Source organism: Mus caroli, unplaced genomic scaffold (assembly GCF_978045245.1).
Source record: "Mus caroli unplaced genomic scaffold, Mus_caroli_1 scaffold_15, whole genome shotgun sequence".
Classification (NCBI taxonomy): domain Eukaryota; kingdom Metazoa; phylum Chordata; class Mammalia; order Rodentia; family Muridae; genus Mus; species Mus caroli.
The window spans coordinates 111134870-111150186 of NW_028227270.1; the positions used below are offsets into that span (position 1 = coordinate 111134870).

Genomic DNA, 15317 nt, shown 5'->3' on the forward strand with positions numbered 1-15317 from the left:
TATAAATCTCCCATGACCTAGCATAGGTGTCTAGCACTTGAAGACTAGGGCTCAGAGCCACACCATCACAGTAAGACCCTGCCTGTAGCAGACCAACAGCTAGAAAAGAATGAGCCTCTAGGCTGCACTCTTGGGAGCTGCCTGGCCTCAACCAACTGATTGAAGGCTCCATATGTCACCTGCTCATGTGGTCTTCAGCTGACCAAAACACTCATGCATCTTCAGTACCCAGGACAGAGCTGACCATGGAGAAGCCATCTCTGCCTCTATCTCCTCCATGTTGATGTGTAAACACCCCAGTCTGGCAGGAAGAACTTCCAAAAGCAAATTAGAATTCTACTCTCCATTAGTAGGGAGAGGAAGGGAAGGCACCACAACACTCAGGAGGCTTTGGGACTGCCTCTGGTGCAGATTCAAAAGCAGTCCCCAAATGTACATTAGAAACTAAGACAGACTGCCTCCCCAGACTCTATCAGGATGTCCTTCCCAAACTTTCACCCCAGAGTTTGCTTAAGTGAATACTAACTAAAAGAAGCCACTGAAATAAAGATTTTCTTTAAAAGTAGATAAATAAATAACCAAACAATCAAACCTGCACTGAGGCGACATGATAGCTATTCTAGTATAAAGTAATCACCCAGGAAAGATCAATCAAGAAACATTTCCTAAAAACCAGGAATGGTCAGCAGTCCAGACTGATTTACAGGAAACCCTGTTTTTCAAAAAAAGCTAAAAACACCATCTCAACAGTCACTATTACCTCAAATCATCTGAATGAACTGCTTTAAAAATAATTAAGTAGGCTTAGTGGTTAAGAATGCTTTTGCAAAAAATGGGGTTCCATACCCAGTTACCCCTAGCAGGCAGTTCACAGTTCCTTGTAATACCAGTTCCAAGGGATCTGATAGTCTCTGGTCTTCACCTGCACCTGCATGTACTTCGAATACCTAAATAGGTGCTCAAGTACAGATAGATAGATAGATAGATAGATAGATAGATAGATAGATAGATAGATAGATTTAAGCGGGGAATCTGGCTTAGTTGGTAGAATGCTTGCCTAGCAAGTCCAGATCCCTAAATTCAATCCCCAGCACTTCATGAATCAAAACTGCTGTGGTGGCAAATGCTAGTAATCCCAGAACTCTGGACAGTGAAGCCTGGTCATCCTCATGGTCATCCTCGGCTACATAGTAAGTTCAATAGCAACCTCATGAGACCATCTCAAGGAAAGCAAAAAACAAGTGTTTTCTTTGTCAGGAATAAGAGGTTCAAGGAACTCTACCCCAACTAACAACACTGTGGAGAAAAGAATAGGTGGATCTTACCCTCGACCCTGTAAGAGTGGGACCTGGCCTCATCTGATCCCATTCTCACTGCTTTTTTTGTTTTTTGTTTGTTTGTTTGTTTGTTTGTTTGTTTGTTTTGATTATGGGAAGGGGTTAGTTATGTAGCTCAGGTTGACCACAAACTCTTCATCCTCTTGCCTCTGACTCCTGAGTCCTGGAATGAGGGGTGTGCACTACCATGCCTGGCTTTTCATTTCAGTCCTGAAGGTAGGTTTCACTAACACCATCAATAGTTAGCAGAGGAAACTGAAACAGAGAAACTGACTAGCAGAGCCTGGCACTCAGCAGAGCCAAGGAAGAGGCAGATTCAGGTTTATCCCTAAAAACCCTAATTGTTCTAGCACAAACTCCTCCACATTAAAACTCAAAAACAACCAGGAGAAGTTCAAGAAACACAGAAGATCACCAAAAGTTATATATAGATCTTGGTGCTTTAAATATCCACATTCCATTTTTTCATACAAATGGCTTTTAAGTAAACTTAGTCTTCTATAGCATTTGATCAACTAAAAGATTCTCCTTATTCCTCTTCTTTGAGAATATCAGCTTTACAACCACTCTTTATATACTTGATATCTTGACATTATTATGGTTATAAATATTGTCATTATTGTTATTGTTACTACTCTGAGATGTCACCCAAACTGGTGCCAAACTCTCAGCCCTCTGAGTAGCTGGGGCTACAGGTATATGGAAGGCTCACGTCCAGCTCCTTGATATGTTTTTATGCAAGATTTAATAAACTACATTTTGTTAGCATATTTGTAAGTTCAATACTGAGTCTCCAATATTTTATCTCTATAGAAAAGCAGATTTTAGTTTAGCAAGAAAGGAAACTGAGTAAAAGAAATATACAAAATAAATGTTCCTAGTTTTTCTTGGAGTGACAGTCAACAAATGCAGCTCCATTATAAGCCAAGAAAAAGCCAGGGACAGATCCACCCTGATCTGAGAGTAAAGACAGGCTGTGTGCAATGAATGATTTAAATAGACCAACTGAGGAAAGGTTGGGGTGGGTGTACCTTCCAAGTCTCCAAAGTTTTGTTTTACAAACTGCTCATCAGTGGGATAGCTACTCTCTATATAGAAATACCTAGAGGAGAAGTCAGCGCATAAACACACCATACATCCTCCTCAACAGAAGGTTCAACCTGAGGCTGATATGAATAAAGCAGCTCTGATTCTTCAGCTGTCTCTGGATCACCCCACCAACACATGAATGGTTAGCAGGAGCTGGGAACACTGTCCTTGAAGACAAAGAGTCATGTTTCCTTCTATTCCATCCCACAATATGATCAGGACCCCAGGAAGAACCGGACCGACTTCTGACTTTCAGCTCTGATTCTGCAACACTAGTCAACCCAAAGGGAATTACCCATGTGTCATTGTGGTTGGACCTTTTTTCAGGAAAGAGGCCAGGTTGCCACCATCCTCCCAAATTGACAATCATAAAACTAGATACAATTCCCTCCTATTAAAGAGACTAGCTTTAAACCTTGTGAAATGATCAACCAAATACATATTTATTTTACAGAAGGAAAGGGACAAAACACTTAAAAACTCAACCAAATAACAACAACAAATGATCAGCTAAACTGAAATACCTGCCTAATGACTAAAAATCAAACAACAAAGTAGCCTAAGGTTGAAACTTGAACAATTAACTGTACATCTCCCATGGCGGCAATGAGGAAAATGGTAAGTGTACATAGAAAAGTTTCAGTTTATAATTTTAGTGTTCCATTACATCTCAAATAAGTAAGACCACAAATATGTAATGGTCTAACCAAAGAATTTAGTCTTTTAAAAAGTAAAGATCCGTGGAACACATAAATAAGAATCTCCCTCTCTGGTACTAATTGAGATGGTTTAGGTCTGTCCCATAGTCTCCAGTCATTTCAGAAGAAACAATTTTCACAGAAACCATTTCCCAAACTAATAATCAAGTAATGATTTATAAAGTCATCAACCCAGAAGAAAAAGTAAAAAGAAAAAGTCCACATCAATGAAAAAAAATTCCTCCATACTTAGCAAGATATATTTCCTTCATCCTTCTTTCCTTTCTTCTTTTGATCTAATATCTATTATCCAAAGCATTTCAGGGGGAAAAAAACTATCTCAATTCATAGTTCACAACACAGCTCATGTTAACACCCAAGATATCCAACAATGAAACAAAATTGCAACCCTTACAAGAGCACACGCGTGCGCACACTCTCACACACACACACACAAATTACTGTAATTTCAACTCAGTTTTACAATTCAGTATCACAGCATTTCCTTACTTTCTTCCCCTACTGGATGCTGAGGAAGCAAAAGGATATACAGAATATGTATGCTAGGATGACTTTAAATAGCCATTCCTCTGGCATGCTGACTTCTCGATGTGCCACCCGCCCCACACGCACCAGCTGGGATTCCCAATTAGAGTCTCCTCTTTAAGAGTGCTATTTATCATCATCAGGAACAAATGGATGCAATTACTTCTTTTGAGATGTGACAAGATTTTGACCCTCAGCATAAAAGAACAGAGAGCACTGACAACAGGGGGTGACCTTTGTATCATACGCACATACACACACACACCACAAAAGAAGGAAAATTAAAGTCAGATATCTTGAAAGTAGAATACAGAAAGGGAAAAAGGAACAGAAAGAAAAAAAAAAAAGAACCAAACAAAAGATATTATCTGCTACTGAAAAAAGAAAAAAGAAAGAAATGCCCTCCTCTTCAGAATACCTATCAATGTGCACAGGTAAGTCAGTAATTTTGCCTATGCAACCAGAAGTTTCCTTTTTAAGGTGCTTTTTTTTTAACATGATAGAAATGATCTTATAATATAACTAGGATTTGAACAGGTGTGTCAGTTGTTATATGCGACATCAAAACTAAGATTATTCAATACATTCCTTTGCAATTCAAAAGAATGCTACAACTCATTCCATAAATCACTGCTTTATTTAAAAAAAAAAAATCAGTTCTAAATAAAGAGGTAACCCATTTGGAAAAGGCTAGGAGGAGGAAGGCAAAATGTGACTCATAACATCCAACAGCATCCATAAGAGTCCCATTTGAAACAAAATAGACACACTGTTAAGTTTTCACCTCATAAAGTCAGATCTAAGGAGTGTGACAGTGGCACTGCAAATGTTACTAGTACCTGAAACAACCTTACAAATGTAGTGGAGGGGGGGAGGGAAGGGGGGGGAGAGAGAGAGAGAGAGAGAGAAGCTAAATTTGACATCTAGAATTATTCATTAAGGAAAGAACATTCAAATCCAATTATTTATTTCCCTATGAAGAATCTTAAACTGTACACTAAAATCAACGATACATATTTTTTATTCATGTTAAGTGTACAAAATAGTAGGTTTTATATGACACTTTCATACATATGTATCCTTTATACCCTTTTATTCACTATCCATGCTCTACCATGTCCTTTCTATCCCCCTCATTGATCTCATTTCTCTCCCTGCAAACAGTCCTCCTAATGATTTTATGTTCAAATTTATGTATGTATATGTGGATAGACAGACAGACAAGACAGACAGAGATGACTCTGGAAGAAAACATGCTTCTGCACATTTGTTTTCAAGCAGAAATTGTTTTGCTTTGTTTCCTTACAATGAAAAGAAGATATGCAAAGTTTGGGTGGCAATAGAGATACCAAATCTCCCTTCCAGACTCCCAAATGTGGTCACAGCACAGAAGCTGTGCAGAACTGTATCTTACTCATTCTGTAGCAACAGAACACCTAAGCAAGGCTCAGGGACTGAGGAAAGTGCAAGGGGCAAAATCTAGCCCTTGAATGAAATGTCTGTTGTGTTGTTCCATTGGAACAATGCACTCCCAAACCCTTAGATGGCCACTGCTTTAAGAGTCCACTCTTTTGTGACAGCAGTGGGCTAGTTACATGGGACTGCTTGAGTGCATTAAAAACAAAACAGTATTGATTCTTTGACCAATACAGAAAGACCTGACATTCAAGTAGACTTTTCATCATTTTCCTGGAGCACTTTAATATACTAAAAAAAAAAAAAAAAAAAAAAACTAAATCAGACTCTTTTGGAGCATAAATAATAGCTGAAATAATCTGGTACATTAGTTAATAACGAAAAGCAAAAACCAAGCAACTCCCATAGAGAAAGTTACAAAGATATTAGGGATGAGACATGCTAACAATTTAAAAGCAATGCTGTTTAAGTACAGCATTTTTTTTTTAATTTCCCCTCTGCAAAAGCTAGATACCCCTTGCAGGCTACATTACAAGGTACTTTTCTTGACTTTTGTAAAAATAACCCTAACCAGGCATAGGAGTGTACACCTACAATCCTAGCTAGTGGAGACACTAAGACAGAATGGCTAAAACCATTCAAGAACAACCAGCCAGAGCAATATTGTGAGATGCCATCTCATTTCAATGTATATTACATAGGTTAGGGATGTTAGTCCATTGGTAAGGTATTTGCCTAATAACATGAAGCCCCCATGTTTCAATCTTTAGCAACACATAAGCTGAGCATGGTGCTAAATGCATGCAATCTCAGCAACAGGAAGGTTGGAAATTCAAGGTCCTCCTTAATTGCCTAGGAAATTCACACCCAGAGACTCTCACTTTATGAGACCCTGTGTCAAAACAAGCTAAAAGGAAAGCACAGGAAGAGGCTTCTTCTCTAGCTCTTACAAGGCCAATGAAGTATAGGCACAGCCCAGGAAACAACTGACCAGTTAACAAAGAAACCGACTGACACAACAGTCAGTAACTAAACTAGACTATATTTTTATATTTGATCTTACCCAAAACGGCTGGCAAGCAATGATTTCTTTTCTTTAATAAAACATCAGTCTGTTTTTATACCATTTTTCTGTTTCCTCCTCTAATTCTTTTGGCATTCCTGTATAAACTTTTTTTCCTCAAGCCAGATAATGTTTAATCACATATTAATGAAATTGTGTCTAGATCCTTCAAAGCCATAAAAAAAAAAAAAAAAAACCCCAAAACCCAAAATGTGTCATTCCAAAAGGCATGAATAGTGGGTTCTGTTGTCATTGTTGTTGTTTGTTACTGTTGTGTTTGCTTGTTGGTTTTAAAGAAGAAAAATTATCTAAGAAAAAGAGTATGAGAAAGGCCCCACCACAGCCCTGCCAGGAATACTGTAGAAGCCAGCTCAGGCATGGCTTTTTCCCCAGCTCATGTCCAGACTCAAGTGTCTAAACAGATCCAAGATCCTGGCCCCACACCAGTGAATATATCCACACATGTAGGCCCAGGGCTGTCTGAATCAATATAAGAAGCTGCACACTACACCTCCTGCAAAAACCTCTTGGGTTTTACTGACAAGACTCTATAATGGCAAACAAAGCCTTGCATTTCTCAGTGAAGGAAGCACTGGGCAGTAACAGAGGCTAGAGAAAGAGCAAAGGCACAACAAAGCAGGAAGGTTAAAACAAACAAACAAAAAAAAAACCAAAAAAACCTGCAGCCAAGATACCAATGTATAAATCTTTATCAAACAAACAATAACAATCAAATAAAAATAGCATCAGTATATATAACAGCACCCCAATAGATGGTACAGACCCAAAGTGGACCAATGTATAGAAATCTAAATAATCTACAACTCATTTAGGCTAGTAGCTGATATAAAAATTTAATAGTCTGTCATTTTTTTCAATGTATGTCATTAAAATGGAATTTTCTTTCATTCTCCTCTTGGAAAATGAGCCCTGGAAATTCCACAGATTTTCCTGTAACACTTTCTGATATTCTGATAGTTGAATAAATAAAATAACCAACTCTTCTGTTTGTTTATTTTTTGAGACAGAGTCTCACTATGTAGCTCTGGCTGGCCTGGAACCTGCTACATAGACCAGGCTGGCCTAGAATTCAGAGAGCTGTTTGTCTCCTGAGCACTGGGATTAAAGGCATGTACAGGCAAGGAACTTATCTCTCTTCATATAGATTTTGGTGGACGATATACTGGGAAGCAGTACACTGCAATAATTTGACAGTAAAAGTCATCCTAAGTTTTCACTTTGAAACTGGGTATGTTGGGATTTTTTTCTCCCAGTTAGGCAAGGTAAAGAGACACAGAGATTCTTGATCTTCACCTCCTAGGTTTCTATACTAGAATAGCAGCAATACTAGAAAACAAATTGATTCATCTCTTCCAGGAAAACAATCCCCTTGGTTACAAGACATGGAATTTCAAATGATTTTTTGTAAATCACAATCAAAACTCAACAATGACAAAGCCACATTTTATAATAAAGTCAAAGGTAGCACAGCTAATAAATAGATGGGAGGTGGGGGGTGGGAGAAGAGCAGGTTCCAAGGAGTAGCAGAAGCTGAACACAGTGACAAAAGGCTTTTTTTTTTTCCCTTTTCTATTCTTTTTGTAATTCTTAAAAGTTTAGGTCAGGTCTCAACATAGCTCATATAGAAAAAGAAACTAGAAAAGGACTTCCTGAGTACAAACATATGTACACACTTCTCTAAGCCCACCCATTCACCAAGAAACTCATTGAGTCCTTTAAGTTCTATACAGACACAAGGTGCTCACAGGGAGTTAAGCTAAGTACACCTCATCTAAAGTGCTTTTCCATACTTCTCTGGGCAACACTCACTCTTCAAGAGTGATCGATCATGACAGGCGACTGCTGTTACCTAAAAACAAAACAGACAGCTACTCTCAACAAGAGGAGAGCAGGATACGTGGTTCCAGGCATTATGTGAGGCTTTGAGAGTAAATGTGAATTGACTTCCTAGTAGGCAGGGAGATTCAGACCCTTCGGAAAGGGCTCAATGCAGGTGAGTTCAGATGGCTTCTCTCTTTTCAAGTATGGGTGGGCAGAGACACATCACATTAGCATAGTGCAGATAGCAGAGGTGCTTGCTTTGAGTGAGAACATGAATGGGAAGGCGTGCTTTCAATACAGGATGCAGACGATAAAACAGAGCTGGTAAGCTGAAGAAAACAGTCTATCTCAAGCCTAGCAAAACACAAATGTTTCTTTATAGCTACTTAATAGAAATACACTGTCCACACTGCATACCTCATCTTCCAGTTTAAATCTAAAGAATTCAGCCCTGCCCTTTCTGCCTGTGGAAGAGTGATGCTCTCTCTTATCTCTAGCTGGTCAGAACTGAGGCAGAAAGCACAGTCTGGGACACATTATCTTTTCCTCCATTGGAGATTCCCAGGGACTGCTTCCAAAACACCTTGGAGAACCCCAAATTCGGGATAAAAGGAAATGTCTAATCTATGAGAATCTGATAACAGAAGCAACACTTACAGCCACCTGGTTTACTCTCCACCCTGAAAGTGTTAAAAGGGAAAACGCAAAGTCAACGTCAGCTCCTCCCCATGATGAAAACTGGCACGAATGAATTTACGTTCTGGCTGCTGGCCCTCACAAATCGTTACCCAAAAAAAAAAAAAAAAAAAAAAGTTCACATGCTAAACTGCTCCAAATATTAACTCAAGAGGAGACGACAGGCCATTTCCACACCACTACGCTGTAGTCTTCTCAAATGAGTGGGATGACCGCTAAATATTTATTACTAGACACATTTTGGAACTTTAGTGGAGGAAAAAGGAAAAAAAGAACCTACAAGACCCGAGCTGAAACTTATGACAGTTGAGCACATGATGTCCACCATGAAGAGCAAAGACGAAAGCGTGTATAACACTCCGTGAAATCACACAGCAGAGCAGCCGCAAAGTCTCAATGTCTCTATCGGGCACGATGGGAAGGAGGCATCCAACCTGGCCTGAGGGGGGAGGTTTTAGAGCTCTAACTCAACCAGCTCGTCACAAACACGCCGCCGGAACAATAGTACTACTATCTTCCTCCCGCTGACAGGACCGTGTGCCTGCAACCTCAGGGGGATCCAATCCCGAAGTCCACTGACAAGTTTCGCATTAAAATCAGGCCATTCAGAGGCCGTCCCCAAGCTGGGAACGTGGAAGCATGTGCTGTGCTGGTGGTGATGCTGGTGCTAGTGGTGGTGGTGATGATGGTGGTGGTGGTGGTGGTGGTGGTACTGCTGCTGCTGCTGCTGCAGCTGCAGCTGCATCAAGGACGCGGCGCCTCTCATTAGGGAAGAGCACACATCCCCACCAAAGCCATTTCCCCGGCAGCCCTAAAGGTTGCTCCATCTTGCTTCGTAGCCGGGAGCCCCGGGCCCAGCCGCAGCGCGCAGGGGGCATCGCGGCTGCACCGTGCCAGCTGAGCCTGGAGGGCGGGGGCCGCGGCACGCACACGCGCGCGCGTGCACACACACACATACACACGCACACACACCACACACACGGCACACACGCGCGCACACAAGCACATGCACACACATGCACCCTCCCCGGGGCCACCACTCGGGGCCCGGGCCAGGGTCAGGACCGGGGCCCCGCCACCCCCAGGCCCGGCGCGCGCCCTCCCCGGAGTGACAGCACAGCCCGGCCCGCGGGGCCCCGAGCGCGCTCCAGAGAAGCGGTGTCCCGGCCCGGCCCGGGCGCGGGGCTAAGGGGGGTTGCTGTTACCTTCCGACAGCTCCAGCTCCAGCTCGGCCAGCCGGGCCCTCACCTCCAACGGCAGAGCCATGCCTTCCAGGCTGCGGTCCGCCATGCTCGCCGCAGACGCCTCCGCCCTGCCGGCCTCCTCTTTGTTCGCCGACGGAGGGCTCCTCAGCGGCCACCACTCGAACCCGGAGGAGCCGCACTGAGGAGGCGGCGGCGGGCGGGCGGGAGCGGGAGGCCGGGCGGCGGCGGCGGGCTGGCGCGCGGGGATTTTCTCCTTAGCCTCCTCAGCCTCCTCAGTCTCCTCAGCGCCTCCTCAGTCTCCTCAGCGCCTCGTCAGCCTCCTCAGCGTCTCCTCAGCGCCTCCTCAGTGCCTCGTCAGTCTCCTCAGCCTCCTCAGCGCGGCCCCGACCCCGGCGGTGGCCTCGCGCCCGGCTCTCTGCGCGCCTCCCCCAGCCGCGGGCTCCGGCCCCGCTCGGCCGGCACCGGATCACGGGCCCGCCCGCGGTCACGGCCACAGGGCTCTCGAGCTGCTCCGCGGCCGCCCTGCCCCGGCGGGAGCGAGCGCCGCTGCGCGCGCACCGGGCAACAAGAAGGCGCGCGCGGAGGGTGGGAGCGCGCGGACGTGCCACGGCGGCCCGCGCTCAGGGGGGCGGGGCCTCCAGCGAGTACTTCGAGAGCGCGCTCGTGGGACAGTGGTGCATTTGGCCTTAGGAGGGGGGTCTTCCCAACCCCGAGGCTTAGTTAGGCTCCTCAAGACTCAAGGAGAAAAATAAAGAAGGCATTCGGAAGCACACCTTAGCCTGCTTATTAAAACTTCAAATGTTCTGGATCATCGAGGGCTGATTTTTTTTAAATACTTTTAAGAGGAAAAAATAATTTTAAAAAAAGCATAAGCCATAGATTGAGTCCTAGGTTTGAAGTTTAAAAGCATGGATCTAGAACAGACTACTATATGACCTTGAATCACACAATGTTTTGTCTAGACTTCATTTTTCCCATCCGTGGAAATAAAATCGAGGTAGGTTGGGTCTGTCACACACTGTCCAGCCTTTCCTGAGACTGAGGAGTGCCTGGTACGCCTAAGAAGTCTTCAGCAAGTGTCTTCTCCCTCACATCCTACAATATCATCCCCTGCTTTTCTTCTACCTCTTGTGAATTTTTTTCCCTTTGGTCATCGCCTGTGATGGTATCAATGTCTATTCTGAATGGCTGATACGGAGTCTGACTATTTGAGGGCATTCTCGCATGAACAGCTGTCTCCCGAGGAATCTCACCGAGCTGCCCCTGAAGCCCCAAACACCACAAAACCAAGAAAAAACAGCATCTCCTAACATTAAACATCCACCTGCTTCTTGAAGCATTTTATTAACTCTTTGAGAATCTCATACAATGTATCCCTTAGCTCCTCCCAGATCCATCCCCGCCTCTCTACTATCCCAATTTTATGTCTTTTATATTATTATTATTACTATTTATTATTATTCAATAACCTATGGACTCCAATTTGTTCTGTCCAAATATTTCAGGGTGGTTGATCTCACAGGAGGCACATCCTTATGGAAAAAAATAATTAAAAACTGACTCTCCCTCCCTGAGAAGCCATCAACTGGCTATAGGGATAGGAGCTCATTAGCCCTTTCCCATGGCATGCTAGAATGTTGACTGCCTTCATCCTGTGCTGGCAACCATAGCTTCTGTGAGTTTGTGAGTCCAGAGGTATTGTTGTGTCCAGAAGATGGTTTTGTTCCCAGTTTTCCTTAACCTCTGACTCTTACAATCTTTCTACTCCGTCTTTTGTGATGGTCTCTGAGCATCGAGTGGGGTTATGATACAGACGCCCTATTTGTGACTGAGCACTCTACTGACTTTTATTCTCTCCACTTTGATCAGTTGTGAGTTTCTGTGTCAACCACTACACAAAGAAATTCCTCTGATGAGGTCAGAAGTCTGCACTAGTCTGTGGGTAGAGAAATACAAATTTAGAGGGCAGTTTGATGCCTCATCCCTTTATCGGAGTAGTAATAGTAGGTTAGGTTCACTCCTACCTATGATCTCCCCAGCCAGATTTGCAGTACCAGGCATATGTTTCCTCCTGTGAGGCAGGTCTGAAATCCAATCAGACAGCAGTTGTAAAAGCATATGACCTTGGTCTTCACACATAGTATTAATATCATGCAGGTTATTATTGCAGGGTTCATAGATGGTTAAAACTGTTAAACACACACACACACACATCCACATCCACAGCCTGCATAGCACCTTCCAGTACCAAGCAAGACAGCCAACAAAGAAGAAACTTCCTGATCAGCATTGATGGATTCTGCCATGTCCTATGAATAATGTGTACGGTGCCTTCAGCCTTAGGGTCTTACCCATCATTCACCTGCTTTTATCAGCTACTAGTGTTTTCCAAATTATCTAGGCTAAAGTCACCCTGTCTTCTCTACCTTCCTTTATCTTCACACAGCTTTTGCTTCTCAGTCCCCTCAAACCTATCCCACAAAAACACTGATCGTCTGCTTCCTTCCCATGCCTGCAAACACTGTTTCTAGTCCCCATATTTCCTCCTGCCTGGGATATTCTAAAGACCATTGAGATGGTGCACCCAATAATGGGACCCTGAAATTGTAGACACTTCTTTCAACAGTACTTCAGCACATTTTCTTATGGAATGCAAGTGAACTTCTTAGCTTTAGACTAGTGGACCCTCACCAACTGCTCCAACCTTCAGCCTAGTCTTACCTGCCCACCCCCCATAGGTTCTTGAAGAAAGGATGACTAATATTCAGCATCCTTGCTAATTGTACATCAGTCTTCTGAGGCAGGACCTCATGTGTTCAAGGCTGGCCTCCAACTTACTATGTAACCAAAGATGGTATGTACCATGCTGCCTGGTTTATGCAATGCTGGCAACCAATCTCAGGGCTAAACCAACATTCTAAAACCTGAGTGCATCCCAGCCCCCAAATGGAACATCCATCTTCTTAATTGTTTTCATCTTGTTTATGTTTGCTTTTATGTATAGAAGTCAGCATGTTAGATCTTCAGGATCTGAAGTCACAGACAGTTGTGATCTGCCATGTGGGTACTTGGAATGGAATCCGGGTCTTCCAGAGGTGGAAGAGCAGTTAGTGCTCTTACTTGCTGAGCCATCTCATCTTGATCATGAATTCTCTTGTTGGCTCAGAATTTTCCCCGTCAGCTCTCTTCTCCCTTACTATGTTCCCATCACTCTGACTTCATCCAATTTGACCTTCAGTTAGCCTTAATCTTTAGCCTGTGGGTAGACTCCTTGAAGACCAGGAACAAATCTCTGTAAATCTCATTCATTTGACAAGTGTTGCCCTCTTATGAAGATCTGCTTCTCAGTAGAGAACTGTGGGAGAGAAATAAGCCACTAGCAATGATAAACTTGAAAACTGTGAGCTCCAGACTGCCGGTTCTTTTGGTTCTATACCGGGTCCTATACTGTGAGGTATGTCCATTGGTTTGGTGTTTACTCAAGAACATATTAAAATACAGTAGATACTGCTGGCACAATGTTTGGCCCCATTCTTTTCATTATGATCAATCTAGCCACTAATTAAGAAATCTCTAAAGATCTCATTCCACTTTCCATGTTATAGATGAAAAAACCTTAGGGAAATAAAATATAATAAAACCAGGACTGAAACCCTAGTCTCCATTACTGTCCCATAATGCATTACTGTCCCATAATGTCTGGACTTGGTTTTTTTTTTTTTAACCTTACTTTTTATCTTTTGCATATATATTGTTTCCAATTTTGTGTTGTTATGGGTTTTCTATGTGTGTCTGTAAATCTGTATGTGTTTCTCATGTTTTTCCTTTCTTTTCCCCATTTGTTTGTTTGCCTGGTTATTTTGTAAAGAAAGAGAAAGAAGGTGTGGAGTTGAATGGCTGGGGAGGTGGGGAGGATCTAGGAAGAAATGAGGGAGGGGAAACCATGATAAGAATATACTGTATGAAAAAATATTTTCCTTGTCTTTGGTCATTCTGTCCTGAGGCCACTGCTGCTGAGGAGCCTGACCGGCTCTGCCCATCAGCTCATGATGCCAGCAGCTCAGGTCCACTCGAAGCCACTGCAGGAGCAGCTCAGAGTCCTGGATATCAACATTGCTCTCACTTCCTGCTTCATGTGTAGTCTTCTGCCTACTGGCTGGATCCGTTATTCCTGGAGAGCTACAAGAAGCAGGAGTGAAGAGAGCTGTCTTCTCTCATCCTTTGACTAGACCCCTCTTGCCAGCCCACCTTGATCATGTTTCCTGCATTCCTAGCTGGTCTTCCCTGGGACCATGTTATTCAATTCCAGTCACCTCTTCTGCAATCATGACCTCTCGATGTCTCCATAGTGACAACTGGGACCACATATATTGGTTCTGCTTGGTGGGGTCCCCCTTTGTAACAATAAAGTCTATTTAAACCTTGCTCTAGAAAAAAAAAGAAAAGAAAAAAGAAAAAATCTATTTTCAATTAAAATAGATGAACACAGTAATAAAATCCTAAAGTTATAAGATAAAGTTCAGCAGCTATAGTTGTCTGCACCAAGACAAGGTCAAGAATAAGCCAATCATCACCCTAGCACGGAAACAGAGGTCTTAATGAGTCCAACCCTTAGCTGAGGAGCTATGGGCCCCTGATGGCTTCAGGGGAAAAGATGGTAAATTTTTTTTGAAGCTGTGGTTTAACCCATACTCCATTGGAGAGCCACATGCCAATGAGAATATGGGCAGAACAATTTGGTCTTGATGGGTAACTCAATTTTTAAAAAAGAAAGAAACAAACAAAAACAAAACAACAAAGAAAAAAGTTGAGGAGTAAGGGAGTAGAGATGGATCTGAAAGGCGTTTGGGAACAAATAGTGATAAAAAGAATCTTGTATAAAATTCTCAAAGAATTAATAAAAATGTTTATTAAAAGTTTTTTAAATATCCTCCTCTCTAAAGTAGAAAGTCCTGGGTTCATTTCACATTCCAAACAGAAAGTGGTACCAAGTAAATTTAAGACAGGGTGGTGTCAAGATAAGGTATATATTCTCTCCTTCTAGGAGCCACAGGTCAGGCTGCAAAGATGACTCAGTAGGGAAAGGCGTTTGCCATCGAGCCTGACAGTCTGATTCAGATTCCTGAGATTGCATGGTGGAAAGAGAGAACTCACTTCCAGCAACACACACACACACACACACACACACACACACACCCCTTTAAGAAATGTATATGTCATGATTTGTTTGTGAATGTATATCTCAGAGAAAACTTGTATTAACCATTAAATATGTAGGTTGGATAGCTAGAGTTGGAGCTGACAGGTCTTCACTTCAGCAGGTCTTTGACTACAAAATACAGTGGAGAGGGGGTGTGTGTGCTCTTGGCTCTTAACAATGTTTTCAATAACACGACACCTAACTTTATCAGGAAATTCTACCATT

The 15317-nt window shown here is 42.8% G+C and overlaps 1 protein-coding gene across 6 annotated transcripts in view; it reads right to left on the bottom strand.

The window, feature by feature from the left end:
- The window catches only part of Dip2c (DIP2 acetate--CoA ligase C (putative)), a 404339-nt gene extending 393915 nt beyond the window's left edge, over positions 1 to 10424 (bottom strand). For 3 of the 6 annotated variants that reach the window (XM_029468564.2, XM_029468565.2, XM_029468563.2), the window contains exon 1: positions 9893 to 10424. In XM_029468564.2, the coding sequence (XP_029324424.1) occupies positions 9893 to 9977 (85 nt within the window). In that variant the 5' untranslated portion in view covers positions 9978 to 10424. The remainder of the gene's footprint in view (positions 1 to 9892) is intronic. The other 3 variants (XM_029468568.2, XM_029468567.2, XM_029468566.2) reach the window with 1 other exon arrangement.
- Between the last annotated feature and the right edge of the window lie 4893 nt (positions 10425 to 15317).